A 23122-nucleotide genomic window follows, 5' to 3' on the forward strand; every position below is an offset into this window, starting at 1 on the left:
GAACGCCGTCTAGGACCATCCTCTTCGCTTTGACCATCTCCTTCTTGTATGTAGCGAGTTGTTGTTTGTTTCATGGTATGGGAATGGCGTTCTCCACATACTCCTTCAAACCATGCTTGTCCAAAAGGAACAACATCCTGGCCTTCCATATGCCGAACTTAGAGGCTTCATCAAGTCTATCCTAATCCCTGATACCTACAATGGCCATCCCTACGAAACTCAAATATGTTGGACGTCAATAAATTGGAAATTTTTAGCAACTGAATCTGGCTTCCCTGCTACTTACATTTCCCTTGGAATGCCCAGATCTGATCCTACACTCACAGATTTGTTTCTGCACTAGCCTCCGGTGTCCTTCCTGAAACTTGCATTGCTTGAAATTTCTTCTAGGCAGCTTGCACTACTGACCGTGAAACTCGCATTAACTGGAATGGAGATTCTATGCGGCCTTTTGCTGCTAAAAATTTCGATCTCCTTTACCAAACTAGAAAACTAGAAACCCTGTGAGAAATAAACTGGAAATTCCTCCTATGTTCTTTCCTCTTCCTTCCCTGCGCAAATCTGCAACTGCAAATCCCTGCGCCCAGATCTACTCTACGAATTGACTAATATGTTCACCAGAATCCTAAGTCACCTGACACGGGGATTTGAGATTCGTAGAATACGGGGATTCGAGTGTCAGATTCGGACACGTTGACCCCTCGGAACAGGACATGTAGGATTTGTTATATATTATTTTATTAAAAAGATATATATATATATATTCAAAATTAGATATTTCTTACACAAATTCTAATTAATGATACAAATTCATTGATTTCAAACATAGATCTTCATTTATAGCATGCATAGTACATACAAAATTCAAATACATGTCAGTGGTCACATAAATCATGATTCATAAATGAAAGACAAGTTACAACTTACAACTACAAGATAGTAAGATAAAGACACTAACAGCTGTAGTTTTCTCATCAAGTCATCAAATCAAAATGTGTTACATAGGTAGTGCTGCTGCAATGCCAATGGCAAATAGAAATAGAAAATATAAAACAACTGCAGGTATACACGCCTCAAGGCAATAGGTAGTCATCAATCCTCAGAGTCATCATCAGAGTCAGCGTCAATGTCCTCATCATCATGGTCACCACTACTCTCCTCTGCATCCTCCTCCTCCCCTGTATCCATAGTCGCCTCTGCATCTGCTGGTGTGGAGGATGACCCCTCTAAAATATCACCGTCATCAAATCTAACAGGCTCTAGCACTGGATCATTGAGATCCATGTTGGCCAATGCCAACTCAACACTACTGTCCAGACCCATATCATCAAGAAAGACATCCCACATCTTTGTCTTTCCCCTCAACCACTCTTCCCTTTGCCTGTAAATAAGACAAAGGTTGGTGTGCACATACACCATTGTCTCTGCCTTGGACTGCTCAAGCCTGCTCTTCTTCACACTATGCAAATTCCCATATGTGCTCCAATTCCTCTCGCAACAAGAGGATGAAGTCACCTGAGAGAGGAGCCTCATGGCTAACTGCTGAAGAGGAGGGCTTGTTGCCCCATGATTTGCCCACCAAGAATAGGGCTTCTTAGCCCCCTTATCTCTAATCACATCATATCCTACAAATCGACCAGTGCCAGTGGAAAACTCTGCAAAGGCATCCTCCACCTCATCAAGCAATGCTCTATCTTGAAAACCCGCCTAAATGCCTCTTTCCTCCCCTATCAGATTTCACCATCCATGTGAGGAGGGAATCTGTGGGAAGGTCCACCATTCAGCCACTCACGGCTGTAGTATTTTGGGTTCAATGAGTGAGCCAAACAATGTAAAGGTGTACAATTCTTGTCCCATCTGCTGACAAGAATATCCTGTATAGTATCATAGAAGGCCTCTGGTGATGTCTCATACTCAGGGCACTCACTCTGTAGAATAATGTTCCTCACAGACTCAATCATGGAATCCCATCCCTCATAAACCTCTCCTAAGATGGGTTTCTTTGTATCTGCAAATCGAAGCAAAGAAATGATAGGGTCCATGATCTGAATAATTAGATCTACCCTCTCCCACCAAGCATCATCTAGCACTGTGTCCTTCACTCTTTTAGAGGCTACTTGATCTGTCTTTCTCCAAAAATACCAAAACTCATAAATAACCATGGACCCAAGAGCGGTCTTGACCTCCCTCAACCTCTTCAACATCATGAATGAAGAGGCAAACCGTGTATCAGCAATCTTCAACAATGATAGATTGGTGTACTCCTTGTAGATAGTGAGGGCATTTGTATGATTTTGCACAAAGTTACGGATGTGTCATGCATCCTCAATAATGTTACCAATCCAAAGCACATCAAAACCAATGGATTTCAGTGCTAAGTTCAATGAATGGACAACGCAAGGTGTCCAAAACATTTGTGAATATTTAGCTTCCACAATCATGCCAACAGCCTTGCAAACACGTTCATTATCTGTAATGATTTGCACACAAGAATCACCACCTACATCTTCAATAACTTTAATAAATAACTCACCAATAAATTGTGCATCCTTGTATTCTCCAAGTGTATCCACTGCTTTCAAGAAAACTGGACCATTCAAGGAAGACACCATGAAGTTAATGATTGGGTGCCGTGTTGGATCTGTCCATCCATCAGAAACAATGCTAACCCCAGATGTTGGCCATGATGCTACAATGGGCTCAAGCATTTTTTGCACCTCTTTTTTTGCCTTCGTCAACAATGTGGTTCTAAGCTTCTCTGAACCAGGAGGCACATACCATGATGGAGACCCGTGAGTTAGAGCTAGACATATCTCAATAAATAGAGGTGAGCATGCAACATTAAATGATATGAAGTTTTGATAGAAAAAGAAGGCAATGGTGAGATCAAGCTCTTCCCATTTCTCTTTTTGAAAAATATTGTCCATTGGACCAAGTGTAATTGCTCTTCTTTTTGTTGTTTGTCCCCCAATAGAACTCTCAAATGGAAATTTGGTGGTGGCTTTCCTCAAAAATGGAAGGGGGTCTTCATTCTTGCTTTTTCTTGATTTTGTAGCCACATTTTCCATACCAACAGTGGACTCCTTTTCCATTTCTTTCCTCTTTTGTAAAGGAACAACTTTACAAGCTCCAATTCCACAACCTGGTAAAGCCAACAAATGGCCTTTCACACGGAAATATGTGCTTTTGAAAGAAATGTGACAAAAGTTGCATCTCCATTGCACATTGCCTCCTCCCTTCCCCTTGGTGCTTGTCCCATCCTCTCTTGTGACATATTTCCACAAGGGATATTTCTCAATGTTGTCTTTAGGTCCTCCTCTTCCCTCAACATTACTTGCAGCAGACTCTGATGATATTAGGGGAGGAGGGGCATCTCCAATGGAGACATTCTTCCCCTTCCTTTGCCCCCTAACTGCTGCCTTTGATTGAGCCATGAATACTGTAAAAAAAATAAACAAAACATGCACAAATTTGTAAAAAAAAATCATATACAAACTGCTGTAATAGAAATGCAAAAAAATAGAACTGAAATGCACTTACCTGGTGCTTGAATCTCCTTGCCAAACGCTCCACACCCTTAGCTCTTTGCTCCAAACCCTTAGCTCCTTGCCCACAGCTCAAGCTATGCAAAGCTGAAAGAGAAATAAGGTGAAAAACATAAGGAGCAGCGCCTTTTTCTACCGCGCAGGTTTCATTTTAGGGGATTTGAATCCCAGAATCGGGACACGATGTGTCCGTACGGGATTCGTACAAGATTCGTACGAATCCCATACGGACACATCGTGTCCCGTTCTAGGATTCGAATTCCTAGCGAATCGTGTCCGATTCGCAGGATTCGGACTCGTGGGGGGTTTAGGACGAATCTGGTTACTTAGCCAGAATCACTTCTTGACAATACCATTTCTTGTCACTGTTGCTTCTAGAGAAAATCGATTTTTTTTCTCCAATTGGATATGGAAATTGATTATCTGCGCCTTGTAACTTGCACCCTCGGCTTGGCCTGCACAGATCTGGAAGCTGGCGATCCAGATCTCCCTCTGAAACTACACAATCTGCTTCCTTTCACCCCTGAGTCTCAGATCTATTCAACTATGCTCTGATACCATGTGAAAAATCCATGATTACAATAAACTGGAAATTACTCTTCTAACTGATGCGGTTTATGTCTTCTTTTATTTAATTGACGACAAATAATGAATAGTTCACTACTGCAATCTTCACAAATAAAATAAATTTCGCGGAAACAAAATAGGAACTGATAAATAGATGTGCACACATAAAAATGACACCAATTTTTTTGGATTAATGTCCCCAGAAAAACCTCGAAAGGAAAACCAGTGCAGCAGATGACGGTTTATATTTTATTATCTTCAGCAAATTAGACAGTACATAGATTTGTTTGCCGAACCCTGGTAAAACTTTAGAAAAATTCTCCACCACTCCAACTAGCAGATAGACCTGGAAAACCTTTGTTTCCCTTACAAAATCAAACTCAGCCTCCTCTAGTAAATGTGCACCAAAGATGCTATTGTGGGAAATGTGCACTAGCTGGAAATTGAGATTTTGTTGATCTTACACTCCTTTGGTGATCCTACACTCACACTAGAAAACTCGCTTTGTCCTCCATAATTGACTCTTGACAAATAGAAAAGCAATTTGTCGCCCAGATCTACGCACTAGAGAACTCACGCCCATTGGTACGACCTTCCAGCAGAAGAAATCGACCTTCCCTTTGACTCCAAAAATTTGTGGAAATCTCCCCTAGAAATCTCTCTCCAATTTCTGCTGAAACCCTCTCACTAATGTTTTGTTGGCTCAGACTCTCCCCTTATGCACTAAGAAATTCGCACTGCCCTGCTCCCTTGCTCATTCGATGTGTCTTCTCCAAGCCCCATCAACTTGCTCTTATAATTCTCTCGCAAGAGCACCAACAGCCAAGATCTAATCGTGATCAATAGCTCAGATAATCTTAGGCTCTGTCAAATTAATTTCTTGATGTCTCTAGAGCAAAGGTCAATTTCCTTAATAAATACACTTTAATTTACCACTTTTGCTAAGTTAGACTTAGGAAAAAATTTAATTATGGCAAATTAATTTAATTAAAGTGTTTTGAAATCATATCTTGTGAAACCATTTCTGGGTATTGGAGATCTCGTGTTCCTTAGCCTCTTAGACACTTCAAAGATTAGAACACATGTTTGATGCTACTCCAAAATCTAACAAATATAAGACAAATTTTCAAAAGAATGCATACATGCATTTATTAAATGGAAACAAGACCTTTTGAGCAGTAAGTTCCTAACACAAACCAATCACAACAATCTTCAATACTTAATGCAATTGAGACCTTATCCATGGAGAACAAGTAATGGATTGAAAAGATTCAAACATCTAATTTCAAGATACTACACAAAAGGGAAAAAACAACACTACTATAATGCACTATCTCAAAAAGATGAAGTGCCCACTCCATATTCAATATCTATCATTGTCCCAAACTAGATCCCTGATATTAGAGTAGAGTATGCCGAGGACCCCAAAGTTTCTAAATCATACAAAACATAGATGAAAATACCAAGTTCACAATGAAAAATAACACCCTTTGGTATAAAGATTACCTCTATCTATCTCCTTCATTCAAATTCAAAGAACTAAGTTTCAAAAGGATGAGCATGAATCTCCAACCATTGGTCATAGACGAATCATTAAGACATTATAATGCCCAACAATCTTTTCTCAAAAAGGCGGGAAAAAAGATATGAAAAGATAAATAGTGGAATGTAACACTAGCCAAAGGAGTAAAAGCAGTCATTTTCCATATCCGAATCTTTTCCAACCCTTTCATATCCCTAGCCAAAAATGAGAAGGAAGCACTAAATCCTTGTGCTAATTCATAGAAAAACAAAATATGCACACTTTAAAGATTAAAAACAATGTTGCATGAAGCAGGGATGAAGCAGGGATGGAAACAAAGCGTTGGAAGCGTGATTTTCCAAAAAAATTCCAAAGCAAAGCATCTCAGAAGCGTATATATATATATGCAATCCACAGTACATCAATGATTAATTATTCGAGCATCAACCATTTAGATTAAGCATAGCACAAATTAAGCATATCACAAATAATAGAACGTAGAAATTTAAAACGTATCAAAATTTTAGGCATACAATAGAAAGTAAACATTTAGAAGATAAAACATTCAAATAACTTATCTAGCAAGTTAGCACTTGCAAACATGAGTCATGCCCAATAATAATGTTTACAAAATAGGCCACTTGGAAGACACCAACTACACACTAAACTAGGAAGACTGAAAAGTTCAAATTCACAACACTAAAGTCTAAGACTCTAATCTATCATATATAGACTATGACAAAAAAGTAGTAAACAATGAATCTATTTACTAATCTCTCCTTTGTACAACACCACGGCCACTACATGAGCCTCCACGTGGTGGCAGCGAAGAAGATGGTGGTTGTGGAACTAAAGATGAAGCCCCCGCTGCTACTATTGAAGACAAGAACATGGGGACCACTGGCACTAGATGGTGGTGCCATATCAATACAATCATCATCATCTTGAATAAGAGCATCCTCCAGTTGCTCTAAATACAACACTCCATCCTCCAAATTGGCCTCCTTTGCAATTTTGTCCCAAATCTTAAATTCTTTATTTTTCTTTGCCTCCTCACAAAAATGGGACAACCATCGCAAGTTGTAATGAACATAAACCAAGCTCTCCGCTCAATTTACATTTAACCTATTTATTTCAACATTGTGGATGAAACTTTAGATGCTCCAACCCCTCTCCACAGAAGAAGTGCTCACCACTTGCTAAAGAACTCGTATTGCCAAACATTATAGATGTGGAGTAGCACCTCCATGCATGTTCCTCCACTCAACAGAAAATAAATTCCCTCAATCTCTAATTGTATGATTGGTCCCAAATGCATCGATGGAAAGGAAATAGTGGTTCAATTGTTTTCGTATGAAGTCACACTCCTCATCAAGGACTAATTTATCCAATGCTACCATATAACCATCCAGAACCTATGGATCTTGGTGTGGTTTTCTCTTGGTCCCTCCACCAAGTATTAGTGTTGAAAGCCATTATACATGATAATATTTAGGTGTAAGAACATATACTAAGGCATGCAATGGAATGTTTAGCATTTCCCATCGTTTTTCCACCTTTGCACGAATATAATTGTATAAGGCGATATCTCTAGGATCAACAATGTCTTTAATCTACCCTATCAGGCTATCCATCTACTCATACACCTCCCCATCTTGTGGCATTGGTAGCATTCTATCTTGGACATATCAACCTTCTTCCTTGGCCCTCTTGACTTCTTGGAGTGTCCTTTCTTATGAGAAGTTGAGTAAGCATTTGACACAATTCTTGGGTGCAGGCATTCCACAATTGTTCAAAGGTGGGAGCTTATTTCCAACTATTGAGACCTAAAGCAAAATAGCTCCACGTAGGTGGTAGTCCCAATAGTGCAGTGATTACTAGTTCCTTCTCTGGCTCTATTTCATCTATGGCTTGAAGTTCATCTCTGATCCTTGATATCCTTACAAAGAAGGAAGCCACAATATCATCCTTTGTCATATTTGCAGACCTCAACCCATTCTTCAAGCTTGCTACTTGACCTATGTTCTTGATAGTGAATAATTTTATCAATGCTTCATACATATCTTGAGCATGGTCTATGTTGGAAATGTATGGGACAAGATTGTCCTTAATGCTTTCTACCATCAGAGTCATAGCCAATATTTCCAATTCCCTATACTTCACCTTGTCTGCATCACTAGATTCTTTGGTAGGTTTCTTCACCTTCCCTTTGACCACATCCAAGAACTTGTTCTTTTCAAGAATGAGATCAATCCTCTTCTTCCAAGATCTGTAGTTTGATGCTCCTTCCAACTTGTTTTCACTCTTTAATGTGTTAGACATTGTCCTTGAAGATGGAGAGCCTCTTTTCTTATAAGAGCTCCTTATATGATCCCTAGATCAATCCTTTAGATCCTTCTAGTAGATACTCAAGACTACATTTTTCTTCCTTCACCAAAGCTCTGAAACCATGTTAGAAAATCAGAAAGGCCGAAAGATTTTCTTATATAGATAATTACTTGCGATTCTTTTATCATTATGTTCTTCTTTATCTTTTAGTTCATCAAGCAATTACCAAAACAATAATAAAAGGACAATATATGTAACCGAACAACCACGGCAAAACCCCTATCTATGGGAAAACCCAGTCAACAATTCTTCCTTCAAAAGTTTCTTGAGATAAACCAAGACTCTAGACATAGACAAAGATTCCCTCCACACCAAGTCAGCCCTCAACCCTTCTTACAGATCAAAACCCTTCCAAAGAAATTTCGACCTAGTAGCATCAACACCAGCTTCGACCCAGTAGCAACTTCGACCCAACAGAGTAGCAGCCGCAGCTTTGACCAAACTTGGAGGACTTCGATCTCCTTTGGTACACCTTGGAATTGAGTGAGACTTGTCCCAAAATTTCGATCTTGAGACCTTCTATCCTTCTCCAGAAACTCGCATTTCCTTTTAGCTCCTTTTCTAGCTCTTAACAAATTTTCGCACTTTTTCATCTTCCAGCATCAAAGATCAAACTATGAGAGAGAGATGTGAGATGCTCCAAATGAATTTGAACTTTGTATTTATAGCCCTTTTATGAGGTCGAATTACTTGACTTGAGGTCGACTTGATCTTCTTGAGGCCGACTTGGTGTGGAGGAAACTAAATTCATTTTTGACTCAAAAATAATTCTTTTTACATGATCTGAAAGCCCAAGAAGGGTCTCTTTAAATGTACAATCACTCTAAGGACTCAAAATAAATCCTAGAAGTCTTCAATGGGGAATTTGACCTAAAACATTAGGACCCAAGCATGAAACCCATGCTTTAATAAGTCATAATAATAATAATAATATTTTCTTCATTCTTTTGATAAGCACATCTCAAATACATTAATGAAGACCGAATCTAGTTTAAAATTTCAACATAGCTTGGCCTCCTCAAGCCTGTATGGCCTATGCACATGTGGGCTCAGCAAATTGTTAAATCAACATGTCTTCAACAAATAACTCGACCTTCTTTCTAGTTGTACTTGACCCTCTCTCTCCCCCCACTTGGCTCTTTTCAACCTTTACTCAATAAAAATTCCCACCTCTCTTCAGTCAAGTCGAGCTTCTCTTGAGAAACTCTCTCCCAATCACTCACACAAGAATGTGTCTTCGTCCTCTCAGGCTCCCTAATCTCCAAAGTGATAGAGGGCTAGGATTAAATCTTAGCTCTCTTAGATCAACGGTTGATATTAGATCTAAGTCACTTAAACAATCAATTATTTATCCTTAGATAAAACATTAGCCCAAGTTTACATTAATCACTTAAATTAATCAATGTACTTTTCCTAAGTAAAACTTAGGAAGGAAATCATATTAGTTGCTCCTCATGAACAACCACCTAAAGAGGACATCTCTTCCACATGCTAAGACACCAAGCCTATGTGGAAGACCTTCCGTAGCTACAAAAAATCAACATTATGTGCCCAACTCAAGGTCAAACTATTTTTCTCATTAGAAATAGAGATGCCAAAAATGAATTGATAACTGCATATTGAGCTTTAACTACAACAAGATATCTGCTATAGTGTTTGCACATTCTTTTTGTCTCTTGTACATAATGCTTGCTGAGCTAAGTCACATGACACGAGGACACGAGACATGGAGGACACGTAAATACGAGTATTCGACACGAGACGCAGCGACCTCGGAAATAGGACACGAGGGACACGTTTTATATATATATATATATATATATATATATATATAAAGATACTGAAATATAGTGTTTGATCCATATATATATGAATCATGATGATATCTATTTAGTATTTAGTGTACACTATTTACTATTTAGTTATTTACTAGTTAGTTTATTAATTTACTACATCAATGATGTTCACAGTTCAATGTTCATTGTTCATGTTAAAATTCTTGTTATTAACTTCAAACAAGTTTGATAATGTTCAAACTTCACGTAAGGTAGTTTATGAACTATAAATTTATGTGTTCAAACTTCATTGTTGACCAGAGCATTAATCGAGCTTTCCGTCCCTTTAGACCTCGAAGGTGCAGTGAGCAATGAGCACATGACAAGGAGCTGGGATTTTTATTTCAACACACAATCTATACGTGGTCACTCGTGTATAATTAAGTTAAGTTACGTAGGCTATAACACAACTTACAAGAAATTTAACTGCTCCAAACTCTCATCAAAGCATGCGAACACTCGTCTCCCACATCTCTAGGTCCAAGTCGATGTGAAGTTGTGAGCATGGCGCTCGAATCTGATGGAATTCCTCACACTGCACAACAAACTGGATTCCAGCGACAAGCAAACTCAACTTCGGTGGCGAACAATGACAAAAATAACCCAAAAATAAACCATGTTGCAGGTTTTAAATGCCACTTTTCATGGGACACATGTCCTAAGAACCAAAAACGTTAGGGCACGTTTTCGACACATCCAAAACACGTTTCTCGATTGGAGGACACGAAGAAAAACGTTTTCAACACGTTTTAGGGCAGTTTTTGTGCCCGACACATGAAATATGGGACGTGAGACCCTGAGGGACGTGTCCTGTGACTTAGTTGCTAAGTGATATAGGCTTCCTAGGATATCTTAATTTTTCTGCTTCTTGCCCCTTTTGTTTACTCTCCTATTCCACTTTGTGGCTCTCATATCCCTCCCCTTTCCTCCTCTCCTCCCCTCCCCTCTAACCTTTGGTCTTCTCCCCCGTTTTCCTTTCCAAGCCACCCCTCCCCGCACCCTTCTTCCTTGTTTTCCATATCCCTTCCCACCTTTTTTCTTTTCTCCTTCTTCTTTCCCTCCTTGTCTTATAATAATAATAATATGATTATTTTCATTATATTTATAATAATAATGTTATATTATTATATAATATAAGTATATCATTACAATAATGATATATTATAATAATTTTGCTATGTTAATAATAATAATATTATTATATTACTATTAATATGAGATAATACTTATATGAATTGTTATCCTTTAGAGTTTTTTTATCGCATGTTTTTTTTTTTTACATTTAGGTTTTAGTGTTGACACTCTTTCCTCACCTCATTTCATTCTACTGCATCTCATATATATATATATATATATATATATATATATATATGGTTTTCTTGATATTCTTTCCCTTAGGTTTTTGGGTCTTGATGATAGATCCGAAACATATACAATCAAACATAACTACTATGGTAAATCTGAGCTTCCAATGTACAAATTCCAACCACAAAAACTTGAAAACCAATATAATAAGTACTTTTTCCAAAAAAAAATATTGGTCCAAGAAGATAACTTTGTTAGATGGTATGTTGTAACTGGACATTTTAACAAAGATACTTTAGGATATAAGATATCTCAAGCCAGTAGTCAATTGGCTCTAGCCTGGGTGGTTGAGAGGAGTGTTATCCTCCCCACACATGTTCAATTCCCACAAGTGACATGTTGAGTTCTTATGGAGTATATCAATGTAATAGATTTGAGCCCTGTTGTTGACCTAGCCTTGTGCCCTGAACAATCTAGGGAATAACCTGGGTACCATCCTTAGAACGAGGGAAAGTGGCCAGGGCCTTCCCCAGTATATGTTACCTAGAGAAGTAAACGAACAAAAAAAAGAGAGATATCTCAAGCTCGTACAGTTTCTATACACTACTTGGCTGCATAGACTAGTACAAATGTTCATTCTTGTAAGGGATGTATTTAACGATATTATTTATCTTACCTTGATAAGCTCAAGTATAGAATTCCCATTTCTAATTGCATCAATGGAAGATAAGTCCACTAATGGATGCTCAGTCCCACAATTCAAATTATTCTCTTGAAGCAGCAAATCATTGAACTGTGCCAGCCTGTCATAACATGGAACAGAGAATCAACAATTAGATCCGACAAGTGACATTGCAGTTTTGGAAAATCTTCAATAACAAATATATCTCAGTCAAATAAACAACAATGAAATACAAATCTTGTTGTGATGTAAATGCTTGAATTGATTTTGGGAAAACAATTTTTGAGTTTGTATTCAGAAGGATACTAAAAACAGTCACTGGGAAAATATAAGTTTTATCTTTGATTTCAGGAATCAGGATGAAAGTAAAAATAGTCGGTATTCAATCCACTCACGTTATTTTATACAAGCAGACATGTGCTTCAGTCGTATCACTACAATTTGGATGAAGAAAGGACACTCCTCCTGAACCCCATGTGTCTGTGTATGATCTCCCAAAAAACATTCGATGAGGAACAACTTTCCATTGTATCCCTTGAGGAGGAGTTTTATCCTCTGAACCACAGCAGCGCTTTGCCATGCCTTCAACCTAGTTAAAAATTTAATAATGCTCCATGCTATAAATTTGTGTGACTATTTACTAAACTACATGTAAAACAATGAATATCCAAAGGTGAATAAAAAAGGAGAATTCAAAACAATGTACCTGCCCCCCTTCAATATAACAGAGAAACCTTGGATTCCACATATTTGACCCATAACTTGCATACCAAACATAAATGCTGGAGAAAGTCAATCTCCAGCTATGAGCTTTAATATTACTTTTTGATAAAACTACAGTGGACTCATTCTGATCTTTGCTACTTGAGGCTGATGGAACTGATTCTTCATCACCAATCATGACAAAAAGCTCCCCCTCGAACTGTTTCAACTTTTGGGTGTCATCATTAGTTAAATCTAACAAAGTGTGATCTGATGATCTCTGGCTATCAGTACCAGCCTCTTCAATTTTCAACCCAGCCAGTGATTGAGCAATGTCTTCAGCAGTTAGGGCAAGAATGCTGGATGGATCAGGAGAGCCTTCCATGATTGACGTCACTTCAGCAATTTTTTTTTCATCTTCAGAATCAGAGCTTTCATCACTTGAACTGGAACTTAGCTGAAAGAAGATCGAGGCAAATGAACATAGTAAGAAAATGTGTTACTTCTATTCAACATCAAGCATGTATGATATTAATAAAAACTGTCAGTTCATAACAGCCTAGAAAACAGATGCATCTTAACAAAAATAAAACAAAGTATGCATGGTGTAATAGAACACAGAAAACAGAAGGCATTTTCCTGACAAATGAAATAAAGGATACATACAGTAGTCTATGATAAAGCACAATTAAGTGCCAGTTTCATATTGACATTTATTCTACTCCCCTTCCAATTTCTTTCAACTCAACTTACTTTTATGATTTACCAGATAGGTCTATGGGCTATGAGCAACCAGAAGAGTGTAAGGAAAAATAAAACTGTTATAATTCTCAATATATGTTCTGTGAAATGACCTTGTCAAATGGTTCCGAGGCATCCTTCAGCAGTCTTGGCAATTGTAGTTCTTCATTTAATGCTGGCCAAAATGAGCTAAGTTCTTTGCGCACCTTCAAACAAAGAAAGCCTGTCAGCTAAAAACTTACACAATATTTATGGTTCTGAATCCTGATGTACCGTATTTAACATTATTTCAATCTGAATACCTCCAATTCTCTGTAAAAATTATACAAAAATATTGTGACTGAAATGATCAGATAGTAAATTACCGCCTGTATTACACGCCATGTTGATCCAAATGGATGAGTCAAGACAGAGCTTCTACTAGGTCCATCTTTAAGCAAAGCTTCTACACAAGCCAGGAATGAATCTGCCAACGACTTGAGATTATAGCCACCCTCTAAGGCCAAGACAATCTTCCCACCTGCAAACTCCATTAACTGCATGGCAACAATATATGTTATGGGTTTAAACCAATTTAGTATCAGCATGTCTATACATATATGGTCATGTGTCTATGTGTCTGCAATACGACAGGCAAATAGCACAAACTGTAACTACCCCAAGGGAAGGAGAGGCCTGGGGAGGTACTCTACGCAACACCAAAACAACAAACAGTAATAAGCAAATGCTAATACTCAACGAAGAAGAAAAAATTTTTTTAATTGGAAGCTTTGAAATCCAAGATAGAAATGACTGCCACTGAATGATTGCATAAAACATGAAGACTAAATTCATGACCTGGAGACAGAGGTTCAAACCAAACATGAGAAGCTGACCATGTTTGCAAAAACTAACCATCCTTTACAAGCACAATCAGATCTCAATCTAGTATTCAAATCTGAACATCTAGAGGAAATAAAAGATTTCCTCTAAACAAAAGTTATAAACAATACATGAAAAATCTTGAGGCAACTGTTCCAGAAACTATTACTGCAAACAACTTGCACTGTGGAAATTGAAAAACTTTTACTACAAGAGATGTTATATCAGTCAAGTGACAAAAAGGTCGAAACCATCCTTGAGTAAATGAGCATATTTGAATGCCAAAAACATAAATCACCCTTTGCAAGTGTAATAAAACACTACTTAGTACTCAACTTGCAGACTCATGAAAAGTCTAGGAAGTAATATTATGCACTTTTATGCCACATCTTTTCAGTCCTAATGAACAATCCTTCAGTTGACCAGGCTATATCAAATACTAGTTTATACAAAGTTCAAACACCCAGACTATGTGTGTATATGGCACCCCATCCAGTTAATTCTTTATAAAATCCATGTGCCTAGAACATAACATTATTTTTTTGAAGTTTAATGGTCGAAGCGTGAAGATAAAAATTAGAAGTCTGAAGTTAAAAGTAGGATACAAAGAAAATGTTTAAATTGCCAGTCCAGCAACATAGTTCAGCCATCAAAAGAGGACACAAAAGGCAAATCATTTTTGTATCCATGATTCAATTCAGCACGAAATGCAAAACTTTGGCAATGAACAAGTTTTTCAATCAGGATAGCGAGACATGTATGAAGGCAGCAGGCACTGTAGTAGTTCTGACGCCAGATGAGTTTTTCTCATGAGAACTGTTGGCAACAGTCACCGTTGCACAGCTGTATCAGGAACAAGAGGCACAAACCTATAAAGTCCAGCTAATGTCACTTGGAACAGGAGCCTGGTAAGGGCGTTCTTGCAGCTATTTTATTTTTTGCATCAAACAGAACAGAGATGGCATCGCATACAAGATACTTGAGAAATGGTATTCACAGACATTCTTTTATTTGGGTAACAATGTTAAGCACAGAACAGCATGCACAAGGGCAGGCTATTTGTAGACCTGTTACCCTTTTCAGTGTTTTGTTAATGTTGACATTGAAAGGGTTTAAACAGTTAGGTGACTTGAGTGAAGTGTTAGAAGTATTTCAGTCAAGTGGCAACATTGTACAATAGAAAGAGTGATCACCATTTTCCAGCAGAAGACTGTTAGACAGAGGTAAAAGCAGCAAAGGTAGACACCAACAATAGCAATGTGACATCTCCAGTGCCAAACTATTCTGTCACAGTCAAAGATGCCTCCAACCGCATACAAAAGCGACAATATTAACAGTAAGACAGAACCCAAGTTAGTTATGTCAAACAAATCGGCAGAAGGAAGACCCATAAACCAGCAATGCACAGCAGCAGGGGAGCATGCCTAAGCACAAAACAACAATTTCATGTTATGGTAATGGTAACAGCAGCAATGGAAAGAACCCATGACAGACAGAAGAGACAAATTAGCAAATGACAGTTTTCTTAAGTGTTGTAAAGTCTTTACAATATCTTTTACAAAAGATATTTATTGTAAAAAGAAAAGAAGACGTCATTCAAGGAATTTACCCTTATGTAAAGCAACTCAGGCACCATCAGTGCAATACAAAATCACCAAGAAAAACACCCCATATAGATCTCTTGCTTTCCCCCTTTGACCATTAAAGACTCGTATCATTGCATTGAGATAGGATGTCCTAAGGCTCTTCCCTCTTGCCTTGGGAATCTTTTGGATCACCTTACTTGTACATAGAGAGGTTTTCTAGAAAACCAATCCCCCCATCGATCCTTAAAAAGTGTTGGAAAATCAAAGATATTATATTAGGGTTTGATTCTCCGATCTTGATAATTACTTGTGAGTGTGTTGGCTTCTTTTACTCCTTTATTATCTTATCTTTCATCAAGAAATTATACATACATGAAAATCACAAAACAAGAGACACAAGATATAGGCACATGCTAGGGCGAAACCCCTCACGAGGAGAAAACCCAGTCAAAGTAATTCTTCCTTTCAATAGTATTCTTTGAGACTCTTCACCCTAGACCAAGACCAAACATTCCCTCCACAGCATGTCAACCTCCAAGATCTTTGACCCTTTCCAATAACTTCGACTATGCAACAAATCCAGCAACATACAGCGTCCGACAGCAGGAAAACCCTAGGAGACTTCGATCTCCTAAACCATACCACGAAACAAAGAGAGAGAGGCACCAAAATTTCGATTTTCCTCCTCTCTAGAGAATCCCCCAAACTCACACTTCTTTCCTCCTTCCGACAGGAGACTTCACATCCACAGCACTTCCCAGAAGATATCGAATTGCTTGAGAGAGTGAGTTCTTCAAATGATTTTGACTTCCTTCTATATATGGCCTTCTTGTGGGTTGAATGGGGGTCTTTAGGCCGACTTGATCTTCTTTAGGCCAACATGATGTGGAGGACACATAATTCATATTTTGCTCGATACAAAACCTTTTTACATAATCCGGAAGCCCAAGAAGGGTCTCTTCAAATATACAATGACTCTGTAAACCTAAGTTGCAGGAAACATGGGCCTAGGGTCCGTTTCCATACGGAAACGAAACGGAAACGGGGAAACCCGCACCGTACAGCCCGGAAACTCGTTTCCGGCTGTATTGGCCCGTTTATCGAGTAGGAAATGTGGCCAGTACGGCCGGAAACGAGTTTCTGGGCAGTACGGCAGAGTTTCCTCATGCAAACTGACTTTTTCTTATGTTTTTTTTATTATTTTGTTTTCTATTTTTTTATTGGGCGACTAAAGTGGCTTCTAAATTTAATCATAATGTTTAAATGTAATAAATTATAATGTATCATGTATGCTTTATGATTGCACATAACATTTCTTAAATGTCCTAAATTCTAATCTATCTATCTATCTATATATATATATATATATATATATATATATATCACGTTCGTTTCCAAAATACGCGTTTCGTACCCGTGCCCGTTTCGGAAACTCGTACCCGTTTCCCCATTTCGTGCAATTTAGCTATAAACTCAATATTAATCCTAGCAGTCCACAATGGGGACTTTGATTAATATAATGATGACCCAAACATGAAATCCATGCTTTAATAAGCCATTGTTACAATACTTTTCTTTTCTTTATCCTTTTGACAAGTACATTACATAATGACTCAAGCACATTATTGAAAACCGAACATAGTTACTTTTTCCAACGCTCCCTCTTAACTAAGGAAATATTCATAAAGTACAAACACAATGGAAGATCTCAAACTATATGAAAACATGAAGAACCTTTAGGCACCGTAATGCCATGGACTAGATTCCTGATCAGGGCAATCTATCCAACCAGTCACTCAACAATTTAGGCACCACAATGCCATGGACTAGATTCCTGATCAGGGCAATCTATCCAACCAGTGACTCAACAATTTAGGCACTGCAATGCCATGGACTAGATTCCTGACCAGGGCAATCTATCCAGGTGGGACTAAGGTGGACTCAAACTTTCAGTCCATCTAGGTACCATCAGGCTTACTTGCTAACCACCAACCCAAACATACAGGTGTGTATCCAAAATCGAGCTCAATAAACAACACCACCTTTTCAATTTCGAGATTCCTAACATCAACACATAGTGTCGGCCTGATGTCTCCCTAGGCAATGCTTCACTCGCAAAGCCTCAACAAATCTCTTCCATTCCTTTATCATCAATACAATCACCAATATCTACCAAACCCAGCAAGTTCCTTAGATATTCGAACTTCTTATTAGGAAGAGCCTTTGTCAGAATGTCTACTACCTGTTCGTCTGTCAGAACATATTCTAGCTTCACGATCCCATCCTGCACCAAGTTCCTAATAAAGTGGAACTTATTATTGATATGTTTCGTCCTCGAATGAAACACGAGATCTCCAGACATCTTGATACAACTTTGATTATCACAGTTAATCATAGTAGGACCTAGAGACCTTTTGAACAAGTTTGTCATAAGCTTCCTTAATCAAACAACTTCTTTTCCTACTTCACATGCGATCACATATTCTGCCTCAGCACTACTCAATGCAACGGGATCTTGCTTCCTACTCATCCATGAGATCATAGCAGCTCCTAGACTAAAGCATCCTCCAGTAGTGCTCCTTCCATCGGTCTTGTTGACCCTGCTACCTAAACCTACCCTTTAACCCCACAAGGTGTGGTTGGTGGCAGGGAACTAAGAGAAGGGGTTGTCACATTAAATCTCCTCTCTCTCCGTTTACGCTATCTCCTAGGTTAGCTATGGGGGGTGGTCCCTAATATGGAAAATTAAGTTAAAAGAAATGTGAGGTTCTAGGAGAGATGTTAAAGTGAAAGTCGATTACTTTTAAGAATTATGGGAAAAATATCATATGAGCAATAAAAATCATTAACACAATAAAACCATAAAACCAGTGCCTTAAGATAAATTTCTCAACAAGAATGAAAGATACATTTTCTCAAAACAAAAGTAAAATGCTTCCAACAATGAAAGCAAAGCAATCCTAAAATGGAGACAAAGATGTTAGCATGATAATCGATATAAGATATAAAATGCTTTCAAAATATAATCAATATTTAAATCAAATCATATAGAGATATATTGCGAAAGGAAAAGAAATTAGTGTTCTACTTGCAAAAGGAAAATGAAACAATGCTTGCCAATATAAAATATTCAATATTGACAAGTAAAATGGACAATTGCAAGTGAAATCATAAGATGTATTAACATGAGATGCACCTATACTAGATTTGAATGCAATTAGTCTTGGTTATTTTTAATCTAAAATGCCTAATTTAATGAGAATTACTCATCTCGAGCACTTACCAAAGGGTAAAAATTGAGGTGACTGTAAGAAAAAGGGGACGAGGGCACAGAGGTGTCATTAACGATACCCATCCTCTGAGTCCTACGAGTCAGCATGTACCTCCGTTCCTACAAGGGGATAAACCACCTTCATAATTGTAGGGTCACAATGCTTTTACCTTACTTTATACCAGATGGAAAAACTTTCCAAGAAGGTCTTTTTCCCTATACTTTTTTATCAACCAAGCTTATGCTTGGAGGTTATTTGAGTTAAACTGCAAACTATGCTAGAATTTGTAAATGATATGCAAGTAAGTTTTCCCAAGGAGATTTGCAATGCTTCAAAATAATGGAAATGAGATAATCCTCAAAGTAAATTGCAAATGTAACTTCAATTGGAAAAAGGAAATTAGCTTGTAAGTGAATTAAAGTGATGCAAGTAAGTATGTTTCGCAAAAAAGGAAAATGCCTCAAGTAGATGGAAATCCTCACAATTATGTAACTTGAAAAATTTATCTCAAAGTTGTACAAGACATGTAAACATAAGCTTCATAAATAAATGGAATTGTAAATTGCTCCAAGTAAATGTCACAAACCATTAAATTATAGCAATTGAAAATGAGATGAAGCTAAAAAGTGAATTCTTGCTTGTAAAGTATGTTTTGAAAGTAAATGAGAAAAACCACAAATGAGCCTATAGTGAGGCAAATTGTAAAGAGAGCAAATGTTAGACAACTAAATTAAACTTGCTACACAAATTGAGACACTTAAATGTAAGAAATGAGTTGCTCTAAAGCAAAATATCAACTTATACTTCAAAGCAAAAGGAATGAAAGGCAAAGCATTCAATGACACTTGTAGCAAAATTTATCTTAGAAATTTAAATGTGATAGTGAGGTTGTGTTAATTTTAGAGAATGCAAAATGAGCTAAAAACGAAAGTTAGAAACAAGAGATGTCAAAATTAATCCACCCACACAAAATCCTCTTTCTAAATAAGGAGAAAGGATGCCTTGGGTAAACCCAAGCTCCCACAAAAAAAAAAGATCTTTTATTAAGATGTTACAATGTTGTAAAAACCTCTTAAAGGGTTGCCCAAAAGATGAAGGAGATTTGTACAAGATGAGAGCTAAAAATAGCTAGAATATCCCTTCAAACTATAGCAACCTCAAATGGCAATGAAGGTCTTCTAAAATCGGAAAATTACAAGCTCCCAAAGGCCCACGGTCTAGCCTTCTTTGCAGCGCCTTCTAGTGTCCACGGCCTCTTTAGAATAGATCTTGAGTGCTTGAGAGGTCCTACAAGAAAGATAGAGTTTTCAATGGTCTTTCCTCAAGGCACTTGTTGTCAAAACTCCAACTATGGGCTGCAAAACCAAGACAAAATTAGTGTAGAACGCATATAAAATAAACAAATATGATACAAAATAATGTACAAAACCAAATCAAGTGATGGGAGTGAAGTTTGAACCCCATCACTTGCCTAGCTTGGAAAATGCTCTTAAATAGCTAAATAAATCAATGAAAGCACAATTTTTTAAAAGAGATTTAAATTTAGAAGTATTTGTTTGTACACAAGCTATGTCCAAGAAAATCTCTACAAGAAACCACTTTATAAGATAAAACTATGGAAATTCAAAGAACCAATGAGAGCTCTTTGGAGAATGTGTCAAGAGTGGGTTGGTTTCTCCAAAGACTTCCCCTCACGCTTGATATTTGAATCCCAACAAGATTTTCCTCTACAAAACTTCAATCAAACATTAGTCCCATATAGATTTAGCAAATAAGAAATGATAAGAACATTCTAGAAGTTTATTGGAAAATAATTAGAGATTTCTACTCCTAAATCAATTGCCAATGCAAAATAGTTTTACATTAACAAATTTACAAGAGCATATGGAAATAAAATAAATCAAAGCATGAACATAGAAAATTATACCAATACTAAGCCAATCATCATACTCCAAAAGAATAAGAACTCATGAATGAACCCCAAAGTCTTCTATTGCAATTGATAACAAGTGTACATAAGCGCAGAGCTTTCCCAAGCACAATAGCTCATAACATATACAATATGAGAGCCCATGGCTCTATTATATAGAGAGTCAGGAGCAAATCTCAATGTAGAGTGATTAAACAAGTGGCATGAGGTGACAATCCCAAAGAGAAATTTGAATTTGTCGAATGGAGCTCTGATGCCAAGTGTAAAAATCGAATTCTGGTAAGTGGACATCATTTTCTTCTTCTCTTATGTGCCAAATTCGAATTTTATGATGGAATGACAAGTGTAGATGGGTGGTAACCCATGTGGGGACAATTTCCCACAAAAATCTCCACCAAATATTCTCCCAAATCCTCTCAAATGTGCATTAACTTCACAAATTCGAATTTTCAAGTAAGCAACTTTCTCATTTATTGCCAGAAATTCAATTTTATTTGAGCACGTCATTTCCTTGATTTTAGCAGTCCACATCACCTTGGGACTTCACTTTAACTCCTCCATAATTTTCCACCCCATTTCCACAACATTTAGCATGTGCGGATATTTATTTTTTTTCCATTTATTTAATTTATGGCTTAATTAATTGCCATATTCCCACTAAACTTAGAAAAAATGGGTTTTGAGAGTTCAAAACACATTTTTAACCACTCAAAGTGTGTCATAGTAGAAAGTTGAGGGTAAGAGGTGCAAATTTCAGTACTCATACCCCATATAACTTCTCTAGACATCACTTATTACATTACAAATACAATTTTATTAGTAATTTCCGCAGAGCAAAAAATCTAAAAAATTAAAAAATGACTACCTAGATCTAACCAAATTCCACAAAATTTTTTGTGTGATCTAGTATGGTAATATACATCGACTATAGACACTAAGATGTCATAGGGGATCAACCTTCAAACTATCACCCCGGCTTTGGGATAAAAAGTGAGTGAAAAAACCCAGAAAATTATTCGCCTCTGAAAAATATAGGATAATTAACCAGATAAAAAAACACTCCAAAGTGTACTCGTTCGCTGATCGACTTCCAACATCCTAGGCCTGTTACATACTCAAAATTCATCATTACTAGTATCACTCATTACAATTCCCCGCAACGTGTGGAATTTGGGTACAAGAAAGATGATGGGAAAATAGAAGTAAAGTTAAAAAACTTTGTTGACTGATGATATATGATGGTACAAGTGTCCTCTGGATCATCCTTAGGCATGGAGTCTTCATATAATCATCAGGTGCCACTCCAGTGGTCAACAAGTCTCACTGCCACCCCAATCAGAGTTTGTGAAGCCAATTAGCTTGACTTCCTTACCATCATACTTTAGGTAGTGATGTATAGTGCCACGAAGAGACCTCAATATATGTTTGGCAGCTATCCAGTGCTCATGACGAGGCTCCAACTGAAACTTACTAAGAATGTTCACTGCAAAACATTTATCTGGCCTAGTATTTACCAGATACATCAAGGAACCCACCAACTGATGATATGAGGTAGGATCCATGAGACTCGAGTTGGAGATCCTCAACTTTTTAAGATTGGTGATCATAGGAGTAACCATTGGCTTGGATTCCATCATCCCAAATTTTTGCAATAACTTGATGATGTACTTTCCTTACCCCAAATATATCTCCACAGGTCTCTGCCATACTTCTAGACCTAGGTAGTAATGCATCAGTCCCAAATCTTTCATCTCAAATTCAGCTGCCAACATCTTCTTGCATTCTTGAATTCTTCGTTCTACACCAGTGATGAACAGATCATCCACATAGAGTAGAATAATGACTAGCTCATTATTCACGACCTTGTTATGTAGATTCAAATCAGCAGTACTATTCATGAACCCAATCCTGAAAAGATAATCATCCATTCTTGCAAACCATGCCCTTGGTGCTTGCCTCAAGCCATATAGAGCCTTCCTGAGTCTGCAAACATGAGAGTCCCTGCTATTCACTTCAAATCCTTCAGGTTGTTCAATGTACACTTTCTCATCAATGGTCCCATTTAGAAATTCGGTCTTAACATCCATTTGATGGATATTCCACCCCCTTGTAGCAGCCAGTGAAACTAGTGATCTAATGATAGTGTACCTTGCAGTAGGTGCAAATGTTTCTTCATAGTCAATGCC

At 37.6% G+C, this 23122-nt stretch overlaps 1 protein-coding gene across 1 annotated transcript in view; it reads right to left on the reverse strand.

Moving 5' to 3' along the window:
• LOC149141768 (histone deacetylase 5-like) overlaps window positions 1-23122 on the reverse strand; it is a 415110-nt gene that overhangs the window by 149931 nt on the left and 242057 nt on the right. The window contains exons 13-17 of the mRNA XM_089451330.1: window positions 13653-13823; window positions 13401-13493; window positions 12551-13003; window positions 12240-12433; window positions 11839-11965 (exon numbers count right to left, since the gene is read on the reverse strand). Coding sequence (XP_089307456.1) covers window positions 11839-11965; window positions 12240-12433; window positions 12551-13003; window positions 13401-13493; window positions 13653-13823 — 1038 coding nt within the window. The remainder of the gene's footprint in view (window positions 1-11838; window positions 11966-12239; window positions 12434-12550; window positions 13004-13400; window positions 13494-13652; window positions 13824-23122) is intronic.

This window comes from Pinus tabuliformis, chromosome X, assembly GCF_031772625.1.
Source record: "Pinus tabuliformis cultivar Carrire ecotype Pingquan chromosome X, CPIR1, whole genome shotgun sequence".
In the NCBI taxonomy this organism is placed as follows: Eukaryota; Viridiplantae; Streptophyta; class Pinopsida; order Pinales; family Pinaceae; genus Pinus; species Pinus tabuliformis.